Below are 15,077 nucleotides of genomic sequence, written 5' to 3' on the forward strand. Positions count from 1 at the left end.
TTTTGTCGATATAATTGAAGTCGGTTATTTTTTTTCATTTTTCAGCAAACACATTATTATAATATCACTATCGTCAACCCTGATTTGTACCTGCAGTCATCTAACATCCATTTATCTCTTATCTTCATTATGCTACCGCCACTGAAACACTAATTTTTGTGTTTTTATTGTTAATAATTATGAGAAAACAATTGCAAATTTTACAAAGTACTTGACATATCAAATAAAGTATCAGTTTTATAAATAAAATTGCAATCAGCCTTGAACTTAATATATCTTGGTGATATCAACAACTAAAATTATACATGTTTTGTTGTTTTCTGTTTGGTTCATGTGGGACACCATGACTGTAGTCGAACAGTCGTTCCGTTGGTGCCGCGGGAGGACACCACATGACCGCGAAAGTCAACTTAAAAATATGACTTACAAAAGTATGTTCAGATAGTGTAAGGAAAAATAAGTAAGTTCTAAAATGTATCTTCTTTTTTCAATCATTACAGCCTATACAGTCCACTGCTGGACATAGGCCTCCACAAGTTGACGCCAAAAATAACGTGAACTCATGTGTTTTGCCCATAGTCACCACGCTGGGCAGGCGGGTTGGTGACCGCAGAACTGGCTTTGTCGCACCGAAGACGCTGCTGCTCGTCTTCGGCCTGTGTATTTCAAAGCCAGCAGTTGGATGGTTATCCCGCCATCGGAAGGCTTCTTAAGTTCCAAGGTGGTAGCGGAACTGTGTTATCCCTTAGTCGCCTCTTACGACACCCACGGGAAGAGAGGGGGTGGCTAAATTCTTTAGTGCCGTAGCCACACAGCACATCTTCTTTTTTGTGTGTGCAATAAAGTTTAATAAATAAATAAATAAATAAGTTCTTTAAGAATGAGTATGGTAGTGCAATAGAAACTTATTAAAATTTTGTAAATAAGTGCTTTTAACTTAGCTCCATATACATCATATCGATAAGAGTGATAAGTGAAACCCCCATGGCGTTCAATGAGTTAGTTTTTTTTAAATATTATTTGTTGAGGTATGCAGTAGATTAATTAAATGGTACGCTGGTTCGCACGGCAAATCTAGATCCACCTTCATTAAAATTCTCATACATTTTTTTAGCATTCTTACTACAATTACAGTAGTAAAACGTGCAGAAGTCGACAACCTCTCTCAATTTCCCATCCTATGTTGATTTTATTCTTGTCCAAACATTTATTTAGTTAAACATTTTTGAATACTGATATTAGAAAAAAATATATAATTGATTCGTTCGAAATTATTTATAATCTATATAACAGTAAAACATTATTAAAATATCGCCATAAATGAAATCTATTTCTGGCTGTATAAATTATGTCGTCTGCCTCTAAGCAGGTATTAGCGCGGTGGCGTATGGCACCAAAATTGAAATTAAAAATTATAACGTGAAGATCATTGTACCTAACAAAATTTTAAGATGACTCTCAAATATATTGCTGTTGAAGTAAATTAGATATTTCAGGTTTAGGTAATCTTTATTAAATTTTTTATATTCTTGAGAATAATGAATATAAGTACCCGATATACTTATTTAAGGTATGTAACTATGTACCTAGTTAGCAAACGATATTTGGGAAATTAGCAAATATAAAATTATGTTAAACATTTTTTTGCTCTTCAAAATATTTCTTAAAGAAATTGTAATACATTTTTTTTTTACATAATTACAAAATATCTGTTATTCTGTTTCTTTTAAATTTATAAACGTTTGTATGTGTGTATATATGTATATTATTGCTATGAGCTATTATTCAAGCTAGCGACATACATTTCACGCGATTTTACGTTTACTTAGCCCTATGTCAATTTAATCTATTATTTTTTTTACATTATAATGAAATTTCAACATAATATCAAGACATTTGTGAGTAGCTTTCCCAATACCTAACATTCAATTGGTTTAAGGCTTCTAGGATTCTAAAGTTGCGGTGAAGTACCGATGCATGTTTACACAAAAAAAAAAAATATGGATTAACAAAAGCACGGGCATAATAAGCCTGTGGATATATCACTAAAAAAAAAAAAAAAACATTCAATTGGTGTAATCTTTCTTGTAGGCGTAATAAACAAATCATACAAATTGAAGTTTGTCGTTTGTTCATATCAATGTTATTTATTTAGTAACGCGCACCCGGCGTCTTTCTCAATGTCAAGACCATATTAAAGTGACTGCGTTGGCTTGTATTGCTGGCACTCGACTTATTATTGCAGTGTTGCGCCAATGTCTGATAGGCCTTATTATAATTACTATTTACGCTTCGAAAAATTCAACGATGAGCAATGTATGCTATCCTATAGTTAATAAGTAATAGTTTATAGAGCCTTTTGTTTGAAGGAGAAAGCAAGGCGAATATGTTTACTTAGAATATTAACCATTTTATATGCAGAAGAAAAGAATATTTGGAAAAGTCCACGGCAAGAAAAGACATCAATAAACACCGAGTATTTATAAAGATTGTGGTTTTGTCAAACATTTATAGGTTAATATTTTTTTCTTTTCGATAATAGCCGAGTAGAGAGTGAATAAAACTCAGAAGATTAAATTGTACCTACTTTATCCAGTAGTTTTGTAGGAAAGACCTCTATCATTTCATTTACACAGTTTACAGACAACTATCTCTGTTATATTTTTATATACATTTTTAAAGTATAATCTCACAGTATGACCATAAACACACCGATTACCGTAGCTTATAGACGCCTGTAGCTCCAGAAACATCGCAAGCGCTATTGCCGACCCTAACCCCAATCCCAACCAGGAGCTCCGGTCACCTTACAAAGCACAGGAACACAACACTGTTTGAAAGCAGTATTATTTAGCTGTGATCTTAATCTCTATAAGGACGAGATACTTTACAAGTCGGGCTGCTATAGATTTTAAGCTGGATATTACCTGCTGTGCCTTAACTTCAGTGTTAAATAATATGTACTTAATAAAACGTGTGAAAAATGTTACTTATTTCTAGATACATATAAATTAGTAGATAGTACAGTAAGGGGTGTATCATCATTCCTTACGTGTAGAATATCTTGGTGAGTCCTTGGTGGCCACCGTACGACAGCAGTTGGCAGAGAAGTAGAGCCGCCAGCAGCGCCCGCGGCGGCGACATCGCGCGCCCGCCGCCGCCGCATTGGCGGGCGTGTGCACCTATCACGACGTCACGCGAACAACTGCACGCCCGCCGGAACGCACCGCACACGTATATACACGTTTTTTTTTTTATTTTTTTATTTTTAAATTAACGTTCCAACTTTAAAGTCCGCACCACACGTGCCTCGGTTGAGAAATGCACTTTCTGTTTCTGTTGGCGCGAAAACGAAACGTCATTTTGTTTTATTGCCCATTCTTACATTGTCTTACTAATAAAATCGCTATGGTTAGAGACTGCGCTTTAGCTATAAAGGGTTTATTTACTCTATTGGTTAAAGGTTTCTATCGTTAAGAGGCTGTATTTTTTCTTCTTTTTAATTAGCGTTTGAATTTCAAAGACCGCGCACCACACGCGCCTCGGACGCGAAATGCACTTTCAGTTTCTTTTGGCGGGAAAACGTTACGTTAAACGAAACGTCGTTTTGTAAATCGTTATGGATGGAGACTAGGCTTTATCCATAAAGTATTTATTCTAGTTAAAGGTTTCTATAGATAAATAGCTGTACCCGCGGTGTTTCCTGAGCACTCTTGCCCTCTTCGCTCTTTTACTCTTATATCTCGTCGTTTAGGTGTCGGAAGATAAAACCAAAAAAAATGCATTTTTTTAGTTTTAACCAGTAACCGGTACATTATTAGCACACAAACATATTTTTATTTTTTTATTTTTAATTAAAAGTGAAAAAAAAACACAGACTGACAAAAATGTAAATAATCCGTAAAATAATAATATACAATTATATTAATTATGACAGTATCAAATAGCTTTATTTATTACATGTAGATCGGTATCGGGATGACGAAGCCAAAAGACGTGTCAGAAATAGTCCGAATCATTTGCGTCTTTCATTTGCGATATAATAAAGAAACAAGCAAACAACGGGCGCATATTTATCTGAATGGTATATAGCGGATATTAACTACATAGTAAATGTATTTTACCAGACACAAAATTATAGATCAAAAAATTATAAATATTCCTATGGTTTCTTTTTCTAATTACTCCTAATGTACAGACATCAGCTTGTTACAATTTTTTAATCTATAGATAAAGCTGAAGATTTCGTTTGTGTTAACGTACTAATTTCAGGACCTACTGATTCGAATTGAAAAACATTTTTTGTGTTGAAAAAGTTGTGTTGGTCAATTTCCTGAGGATATATATACATATATATATATATACATAATAAGACTATAACAACGCGTGTATAACCATGGGGAACGGCTAGTATGTCCATATTATGACATGCATGCGACTCCAGAACGAGCTGACTGATATATTAGACGTTAATTTATGAATATGTGCCACATCAGATGGATAGTTGTTTATGAGATATGATTAATGATACTTAACAAACTCCGGAGCTAACGATATCTATCATAACGTTGAGGTAGTAAAAGTAAAGACCTACCCACTTTAAGCATCCACAGACTTAACTTTCTACCGACAGAACAATTAACGAAGTCGTCGCTGGTGAACGATTAATAACGATTAGGAGCGAAGCGTCGCGAAGCGATTTAATGAAAACTGCGTGATTTAAGACCACAACATAGAATTCATTTCATTAAGGGCCCGATTCACCAGTTTCGGGATAAAGTTAATCCTGCAAATAAGATACGATTAGACTTTAACAGCAGGAGTTAGGATAGTGTATTAAGGACCTGTTACACCTAAACAAACAAATTAAAGCTAGAATAAATTTTGTGAATAGAAATACAAATATAACAACAAGTGATTGTATTGTAACAGCCTTTAATGAAGTTTAGACAAAGACTTTAATATAAAAAAAAATCTTGATTACCATATTGACAACATTGACTGGAGTGAAAGTAATTATATTTGATAGCATACGCAAAAAAAAAACAATTTCAATTTAGATCAACTAGCATTATAACGTAGGGGTTCGAAAAAAATCAATTAAATACGCATTATTAATACAACTCAAAATGTACACATCAGATTTCGATTAAAAATGGGCCCCATTACAAGCATTAGCTTTGTATTTAAAAAAAGGAAGAAAAAAAATCGGTACGCCGAGTAAAAAGTTATGAGGTCATATATTAGACACATCACTACTTAAAACAAAGTCGCTTCCCGCTGTCTGTATGCTTAGATCTTTAAAATTACGCAACGGATTTTGATGCGGTTTTCTTTAGTAAATAGAGTGATTCCAGGGGAAGGTTTATATGTGCATAATATTGTGATGTCGTAAATAAACAGACTTTTTTTGCGCTTACATAGCAAATACTTATTTTAGTCTCTGTCAGCATTGAAGCCAAGGCGGGTTGCTAGTAAAAAATAAAGTCTTATCGACATCTTCCTCCTTTTTTGTGGTAATTTAAAAGGCTTAAGATTTCAGACATCAACTGCAATACCTTTAGTTCACATTGTATAGACGGTAGTTCTAGTTATTTAATCTTGATACAGCTGCAACTAGACAGGTGGGTGAGATAAAATGTCGCCAAGAAATTACCATACACCGTTACCCAATACCGATTGCATAAAACTAATTACAGTTAAAAGAAATGTACATTCGCACCATTGTTTGGTAGCTTATATAAAATATAATGTTTAATTAGCTATTAACATATCAACAATGCCATATTATGAGCGGTGATAAAAAAGTAACCTGCGCTATACATCGTGTATTATATTTTAGAAGGATTTATTTTTAGTAATTAAGTTGGTTGGTGACCCCTCCATCGGTCGGCTTTTTAAGTTTCAAGGTGGTCGTGGAACTGTGTCCCCCCCTGTGTTCCCCTTAGTCGCCTCTTACGACACCCAAGAGAAGAGAACTGCTGGCTTTGAAATACACAGGCCGAAGATGGGCAGCAGCGTCTTTGGTGCGACAAAGTCAGCCCTGCAGTCACCAACCCGCCTGCCCAGCATGGTGATTATGGGCAAAACACATGAGTTCACGCCATTTTTGGCGCGAACTTGTGGAGGCCTCTGTCTAGCAGTAGACTGCGATAGGCTGAACTGAATGACTGACTGAATTAAGTTTGAAGTTACCAATACAATTTTAATGATTCTTTTATCTCTATTCACTCTTCTCTCTCTTTCAGATCACTATGTTTCATAATGCTAAACATAATAATACATCTCGTGAAGACACTGAATGTACAGATTGTGAGAAAACCCGAATCTTGTATTAAAATGTAACACTAGTTCGCTTTACTGCAACATAGCGGATTAATCTCCAGCATTCCTTCCTAAAACGTAAAGAGGTCTTTTGTCAAACAAAATGTATTTATATAAAAAGTATTCGATTACTTTGTTGAAGCTAATAAAAATAACGTTTAAAATTCTGTTCTCTGTCAATTCACGTAACAAGATAACCTAAATGTAATATCGAATAAAATTTATTCAGTTATTAACGCAACATAATTTAAGAAGAAATTCATCAAGTAGGCACCTAGTTAGAGAAAATGTAATGTTCAGGGTATACAGATGCAAGCGACCTATGTTATGTCAGTATAAAGTTGGCACGTTTACAATAATCATACTACTGGCTTTATGGTTTACAGTTTGTTGAAAAAACAAAATATATTTAATAAAGAACCATCAACTGACAGATGATTGTCATAAAATCATACCTATATAACTGTCAAAACAACACAACATACATCTCTTTCACACTGATTTGACGTGCAAAAGAGACAGATAGATTTTACGCGAATGCAGTGTCACGTCATTCCACACGCTACACAGACACTACACAAGCACAACATAATTATGAATGTCTGTTTGCGTGTGTCTCGTGCCAGCTATAAAGTATTTACCTGTACTGTAGTACGAAAGTTTTTAAAATGATAACGTCTTTACCAAAAACGTTGTAATATAAATAATACTTATTGTTTAACTGTATCTTTAAGGTTTATTAGTAGGTACCTAATCTTTTTAACCCTTTATATATCCTAATCTATACTAATATTATGAAGAGGTACAATTTCTAACTTTGTTTGTTTTGTAGAGGGTAATCTTTGCAAATACTGATCCGAGCATGAAAATTCTTTCACTATCAGAAAGCTACAATATACAGGAGTGATATAGGCCGTGTTTTTGTTGTTATTGAACATACGTGCATTAAAACATACGTGTCTCATAAAGCAACAATAAATTCTTATGATTTTCTGCACCTTAGAATACGTTCAGCTTAAAACTATTTACAACGTATAAAGTTAAACGGTTATGAGAATAGTTCTCACTTTTTTATTTACCATATAATTTTTTCAATGGCTTCATTTACTTCAATTAACGTTTTAAATATCAAAAGTCTGGTATAACATTTTTAATGCGCTAAACGTAGTTCAAATCAATTGACGCGATAATTAATTTTCAACATTAATGTGGTTTTTGTGCAAATACGCTGATAATAAACTACGGAAGCTGTTCGAATTTCCATGGATTAAAATCGTCTGAAACTGAATTAAAAGAGTATCCAAATGTAACACCGCTCACCTTGAACTGATATACTGAAGCATTCGAGCTCTATAACAATTGTTGTCAAGAACACAATTCTGATATTTTAATTATATTTAAAAAAAAAGGGAATTTTTTCATTCCACTGTTACAACATTAAACAATCATAATGACAAAATAATGCCAAAAATTGTCATGAAGTGTCATGAAGTGTTACCGAGTGGATGGCTAGTACTAATAGTTCAGCATGTTGCACCTTTTTCTACTTAAAGGGTTTCAGAAATTTTAATAGCAAGCTTCTAAGATCTGATTAAGAATCCGTGAAGAATAATTTCATCACAATCATGTATTCATGTGCATTAACAACATAACGTAGCAATGCATTGTACACTAAAACAGAAATAATGTACATATCAGATTAAATTCAACAAAGTATTATAAGGTAGTAAGGGTCAATAGAACAAAGGGTTATGTATGTATATAATATCAAAATACAACAATAATTATGTAGTATATTAGTATTCGATTCGACCAGAAATCGTAAAATCATACGTACGTTTTAGCTTTATTGAAAATCCTATCCCAAATTTTATTACCTCCTCGAAATCGACTAAATATTGTCATTCTAGACTTTGTATCCAACAATTTCACGTTTCAGTACATTATTGATTGAATTTCGATTACGCAATCGCTGCGGTTTAGAATCTTATCCCAATATTGCGACGTTCCAACCGCAAAACCAGATCTTAACATATGTACAAGAGCACTATCTATAGAATCGTGGAATTCTCGATATTTTGAATTTATGCTAATATTATAACTCTGCGTAGTTTGGTCGTAATGCGCCGATAAAATATCCTATTAAATCCGTCAGATTTATGAATCTGTCAGGGGCAGGGTGTAGTTAGTTAAACAAATATTCGTGTCCGCGTGGTTGCGTTTTACCCACGGAGCTCCTAAGAGCATGTAAAATCGTTTCAGTTACAGTCATAATTAATTGATTGTAACGATCATTACTACTGATAGGTAAATTAACCTGCTAATCTGCAAACGTGAAGCGGAAATGATTAATGTTCAGTTTTCACATAATTGTCAAATTTAACTTCGATTCTTTTCACTTCTCACATAATTGTCATACAAAAGTATAGATTTTTATTTTATTTTAATCTATATTTTTTGCTTCCTAGCCAGTTACATCTATAATCAGTGTGCTTGACAACGCTTAGGATAGTCTTTAGCTGGATAATGTTGAATGTAGATTCAATATAACGCTATGATTCTTAGAAGATTATGAAATATTGCACCAAATTTTAAAGAAACGCAAGTTACTTCTAGTCAATAATAGTAACTATATCACAATGAAACATTCACAATAAAAAATTATAGACACTAGACTAGCACTATAGTCCCCACCTTTACGTCACATTGTTGGACATACACTAAGCAGAATTCGGTTAGTTTTAAAGCGAAAAAAACCAATAATAAGACAGAAAAGTTCACTCATTAACCAAGATAACCTTACAAGCAGATTTACAGTCTAAAAACGACATTAACTTTTCTCATACATACACCACATACAGATTCTATAGTTATCGATAACATAGAACCACTTACACGGATAGGACACGGGCGGGGCGAGAGGAAGTGACCGCGCGTGTAATCGTGACTCGGGTCCGATTATACGAATGCAATGAGAGTTTGTTGACATTATGAATACTTTATAGGTTATGTGTAACGGAATATTATTAATAGAAATGCATAGATAAAATTACGAGCAAAGCTTGTTATAACTATGAAACAAAATACAAAAAAAAAAATTAACGTGAAGACAATAACTTGATAAGCTTATAATAAAACGAGGAGAATAAAAATTTAATAAGTTTATAACAAATTCGATATGTGTAGGCGGAGAAGCAAGTAAAAATTGGAATCTATACTTACATCGGATTGATTTTTTTTTTAATCATACAAATTCATTAATGAATATTTGAAATTTCGGTAATATCTGTCATAACACTTTGTCCCGTTTAAACACAAAGAAAATAAAATGATACGTTTTTCTGTATTATTCTCTAAGTCAAAAATTAAGGGAACTGAAAGCCTTATTTTTAATAACTAATTGACGTAATTTCTTATCCACCCACCACGATACCATTATGAATGGAATGCACAAAAACGAATGTTGCGAGTTATTTCTGAATGACAACAACAAAACGCTATTCACATAAGCGGACTTCGACCTTGCGCTATAATTAAAACTCTAAACAACATATGTCACATACCAGAACAAATAAATAGTAAAGTCATATGCATTTTCTGAATATAAATCTCAGATTAGAAGGCATAAATTTTCTGAAAGCTGCTATAGAGACCACAACTCTACTTAGATCGTAAGTCACTTTCATATAAATTAAGTAGTCGAGGGCCCAATGTATGTCCTTGTGGGCTTCACAATACACTTGTGAGAACAAGATTGCAAAAGTCAAAACAGCTTTCCCCGATAGAGCAACGTACGAGGTAGGCGGGTAGGTATGCCTCGGAACCGGTGACACTGCTAGCGAGCTGATCGCCTACACACGATCATATGGTTAAAAGCCTTCGCTATAAGATCTAGATTAGCGCTCACGATACAAGTATCAGAATCGACTTGTGTCTAAATCCTACGGTCTGGTCACCTTCATTAGTACGTTCAATTGTTGTGACGATTGTAAAGCAAATCATCTAATATATTACTTGCCGAGTCCGACCTATTCCGTAGCACGGGAACGAACACAATCAATGGAACATTATTCATAGTGTAAAAATAAAGACTTCTTAGTGAATAAGAAATATTTATTTACAAACATCGCATTTATATCCACCACTTGTATTTCGAACTTGTCCTAATAGTCATTATAAGAACGATAAAACCCAAATAAACACGTAATTAAGCTATAGAAATCACAAGCATTAATCGAATAAGAATGTGTGATTATAAAGTGGAAGGAATTTGATAACGATAAGTCGCTTACGACACGTGTCGCACTGTAAATGAATATTTCATGAGTATTATCTGCTAATGCTCGCTTCAGGTTCTTAAGTAATACTTTCTAAATAAAAAATAAGACTGCGTAACCGATAATTATTAAAATATAAATTACATTGTAACAAATTGTGTAATACAATATTATGTTTTAAACTGATCATAAGCCGAAGTATTTAATGTCACCGATAGGACAAATCTAGCACTGACAGCGCTGAAATTTAAAATCGGACGACGAGAGTTGATCGAGGAAATGGATAAATTCGAAGTTAGGTTTGGCCATTTCAAATTAGAAACCGCGCCGCCTACAGGTTTAGCCGATAGAGGGCAGCCGTGGGCGAGATTTAATGAAGTCGGGATTGCGGAGACAGGCGCATAATCTAATATTTACTGTCCATTGTCTCGCTACACTAGTGTCGCAACTGTTGCCCGCGGGTGGCGGTTTCTTTGAAATCCTATGCTTATTAATCTCAGTCCTTTTACTTTATTATGATCGTTTTGTCTCAAATCAAAACGTTTTGGTATCGTTTTAAACACATTTTTGACACGACCAAGTTTATTTCGATTCTGTCGTTAATGATAATTTATTGTAATTTAATTGTTGTTTTATTGGTAATGGTACCTACCTATATTTGTAGCTCAAATAATTATATTGCTAAAGGCGTAAACTTAACGATTTGTTTCTGCATGTCAAATAAATTTAATGATTTTATTTAATGTTCAAATAAAAAATGATTTCACTTTCAACTATATTGAATTTCTTCCTTTTCTGTTTTAATGTTGTCGTTTTGTTCTATTTGGAAAAGGCAACTGTTCCTTTTGTTGGGGTTGGAGCTTTATCCGTTAATCAACTACTGAGGATCTTCGTCTCTACCTATAAATAAGACTAATGAATATGGCGTTTGGAACATATCAATTAATATAAATACATCTCGTAACTTCAAACAATATTTTACCCAAGTAATAGAAATCTTCTAAAAAGGTCAATTGTTGATTGAAACTTCAATAGAGTCGTAGATCAGAAGGTCATATCAAAGTTGAGTTAATACCTATATTGTGATGTCTACTTCTAGAACATAAATAAGTTGTATAAGGAATAGGTTAATGTAACTTATTTATTAGGTAATTTAGATAGCTTCGAAATTATATTATCAAGTTAACAACAATATTAATCAATTTGTACAAAATGTCAAAATTGAAAAAAGTTGATTTATATTTTAATTTGAAGACAATTTGTCAGGTTTGAAAAAAAAATGAGCAATAAACCCAGATTTATGTGACCTAGTTTTAAGACGTCGAGCAAAACAAACGTGTATAGAACATTGACCTAGATGATGCACGCCGATTTGCAACTCATTTATGACCGATAGACCAACTTTAGTTAGGAAGGTTTAGTCCGAAACATTAATGAACTAATTTACACGATACGCCTAACTGGCGCTACACATAATAAGGTACAAAATATTTATAAAATCGGCAACGAGTCACTGACCTGAATAACTTATACCAGTTTTCGTGTCTTGGTTAGAAATTCGCGTTTACGTTTAAGCAAAGAAACACACTTGTTTTTTAAAGGTTTATTGACTTTTAAGCCAGAAATACACACAACATGGCACTGAATGCACGTGACAGGAAAAGAAATGCCAATTTGTTCGGCATTTCGCTTGCATGCGCTTTGCGTTGCAATGCATAGCAATTCCAGTGGAATCCAAATTCCTGACAGGTTTGGTATGTCGGCATATTTTAGGTTTCATGGATAATAACAATATTATTAACGGTAATAATTAATAATAATATCCCGTAAGGTAAATTTCGCTTTAATTATCCGTTTTAACTAAATAGAATTCACACAACTATCTGTTACAGATGTCGTTGCGATAATTCGTCAACGAGCTCCGATAACCGGATTAACACTGAAATATCCATCTCCAACACGCAAAGATACAAATAAGGTGTTTGCTATAAAGATCTCAAGTAAATAAGCGTTTCGCGTAGCACCAGCCGCATTTTACCGGCTATAAATAGATACCTAGGCTCCGAATGGACTAGCTAGGCCTTCGAGGCACTCGACCGACCTAAATATTGACTTGGGCGTGGAATTTATGTTCTTGTTAAAATTGTTTAAATGACAACAGCGTCGGATTACGGTAAATTGAAATTGGGGGAAAGCTACTAAAATCATAGCTATTATTGTATGTTTAGTTTTCAATGGTGTTTATCGCTTGCGATGCGCTAATGTATGGATTTATTTAATAACATTCTCGGAAAGATTAAATGGAAGAACATAGTATTTCTTAAGTAGACGATATTTGTGTGACTACGAGCACTTTGGGAGAAATTTCTCTGTCACAGAGCGAGCTTAATGATTGCGTCGGAAGCACCTTTCGAAAAAGCGTGTTGCATTATGTTAGTTTCAAGGTTTAAAGAAAAACAGTGTCTTTACTTTGTCTGTACAAATTACGTCATCCGTTTCGTGAAAACGACAAATACTGTGTAATGTATTATTATGATGTCAATTCAGCCTATCGCAGTTCACTGCTGGACATAGGCCCTCCACATGTTCGCGCCAAAAATGGCGTGAACTCATGTGTGTTTCCCATAGTCACCACGCTGGGCAGGCGGGTTGTTGACTGCAGGGGTGGCTTTGTCGCACCGAAGACGTCTTCGGCCTGTGTATTTCAAAGCCAGAAGTTGGATGGCTATCCCACCATCGGTCGGCTTTATAAGTCCCATGATGGTAGTGGAACTGTCTTATCCCTTAGTCGCCTCTTACGACACCCACGGGAAGAGAGTGGTTGGCTATATTATTTACTGCCGTAGCCACACAGGGTACAGATGTGGAACTATCAAGCACGATTGAGATAAATAAAAATAAGAATCTATCAAAGCATTCGATACATATCTGTGAGATGATTTTGTTATTATTAAGAGAAAAGAAATAAATTAGAAAAATATCATTCCATCTTAGAACGTAAAGTAAGTATGGTTGATTGGACATAAATATTATTGAAAGTTATTGCTGGTAAATCATGCGCTTAAAAACACTGGCGCCGGAAATAAGATGCCCAGTTTTTCGAATAAGATCTACCGTCTCTATCATTTTTTTATTTGTATATATTTTTACGAACATTTTTATGTATTGTTCGTATATCTTTTAAAGTTTTTTCTTTTCTACGAAGCTAACGAACATAAAGAATTATCCGATTTGATGCGGCAATTATGCGTATACATACATTTCTTCGACCCATTTTTGTTTATATAATAATAAATTTGTTTATAAATTTTACGATGCTAACTTGATCTAAATTCCTAAATCGTTCATCGATTAAGGAAATAATAAGTAAAAGTAGATTAATGCTTCAAGTTTTACGTCGTAGTGTTTATTGATGTTAGTCATGTAACAAGTTAATACATGTGATTTGTTAAAGAAAAACCAACTGCCATTTAACATTACGCTTACGGTCCAGCCTGTAATATCCCACTGCTGGACATAGGCCACTTTTTCCATTTAGGAGAAGGACCAGAGCTTAATCCACCACGCTGCTCGATGCGGGTTGGCGGAAATTACCTATAAATAAAGTTTGATTGTTTGCCCTATGACTTTGACGCGACCTTTATGTTTAATTTTTATACCAGTTTTCCTTTTTTAGAAGCAAAGATAAATTTAACGTATTAAAAAAAACAGGAAAAAGAGAAGTTACCACGTAATAGTGGTATTAATTCTGATATGAACGAAATTTCCTTGTATTTGTGCAATCTTACTACAACCTATCCTTCTAAATACAACATTTATTTTTCGTTATATAAGGTTTCATCTAAGAGTTCTAATTTTTGTCGTTTTAATGAATAGTAGGTAACGTAAGTTAATCAGGTAATAATCAATCAATCTCACTTGGAACACAGAAAAATGTCTCCTCTGTCATATAATACAAACTTTGAAAAAAAAAAAAAAAACTCTTTTATGGATCGTAAGTATGAAAAGTGTTTCTGTATTTTCAACCATTGACGCAAAAAAGGGTAGTTATGAATTTGATAAGGTCTGTTTCTTTGGCATCAGAGATTTCGAACGGATAGTTAATTTAGATGCTGTTTTTTTATTTCCATATGGTTCCTAGCTATAAATTGCAATTATAGCGTAGAGAGTTTTTAAACTTTTAATTAATGTCCCTTAATACACTAGTATTCCATTTTTAAATGTATTAAGTTGTCATCAAATAATGAGGGACATTACAGATAAGAAGATCTCGGAACATCATTATCGTCAGGTACCGACAGTGATTTGTTCTCTTTGTCAAATGTCAAATCTCGATATAGACGATCTACATACTTACAAGCTAAATTTTAGAACATACGTTCCCTAAGCCTAGACAAAGTGTATTGACAATTTCATTAAAAAATAGAACATAAACGACGTATTTTATACTTTTCATAATTAAATTAGACTATATAT

The 15,077-nt window shown here is 33.8% G+C and overlaps 1 protein-coding gene across 4 annotated transcripts in view; it reads right to left on the reverse strand.

Annotated features, from left to right (window-relative positions):
• Positions 1-15,077, reverse strand: part of LOC123669298 — an 87,588-nt gene that overhangs the window by 8,126 nt on the left and 64,385 nt on the right. For 2 of the 4 annotated variants that reach the window (XM_045602910.1, XM_045602909.1), the window contains exon 2: positions 3,053-3,336. The exons of 1 other annotated variant lie outside the window; for it this stretch is intronic. In XM_045602910.1, the coding sequence (XP_045458866.1) occupies positions 3,053-3,144 (92 nt within the window). In that variant the 5' untranslated portion in view covers positions 3,145-3,336. Of the gene's footprint in view, positions 1-3,052; positions 3,431-15,077 lie in introns of those variants that run through there. One more of the 4 variants, XR_006745731.1, reaches the window with a different exon arrangement.

The sequence above is a fragment of the Melitaea cinxia genome, chromosome 3 (genome assembly GCF_905220565.1).
Source record: "Melitaea cinxia chromosome 3, ilMelCinx1.1, whole genome shotgun sequence".
NCBI lineage: Eukaryota > Metazoa > Arthropoda > Insecta > Lepidoptera > Nymphalidae > Melitaea > Melitaea cinxia.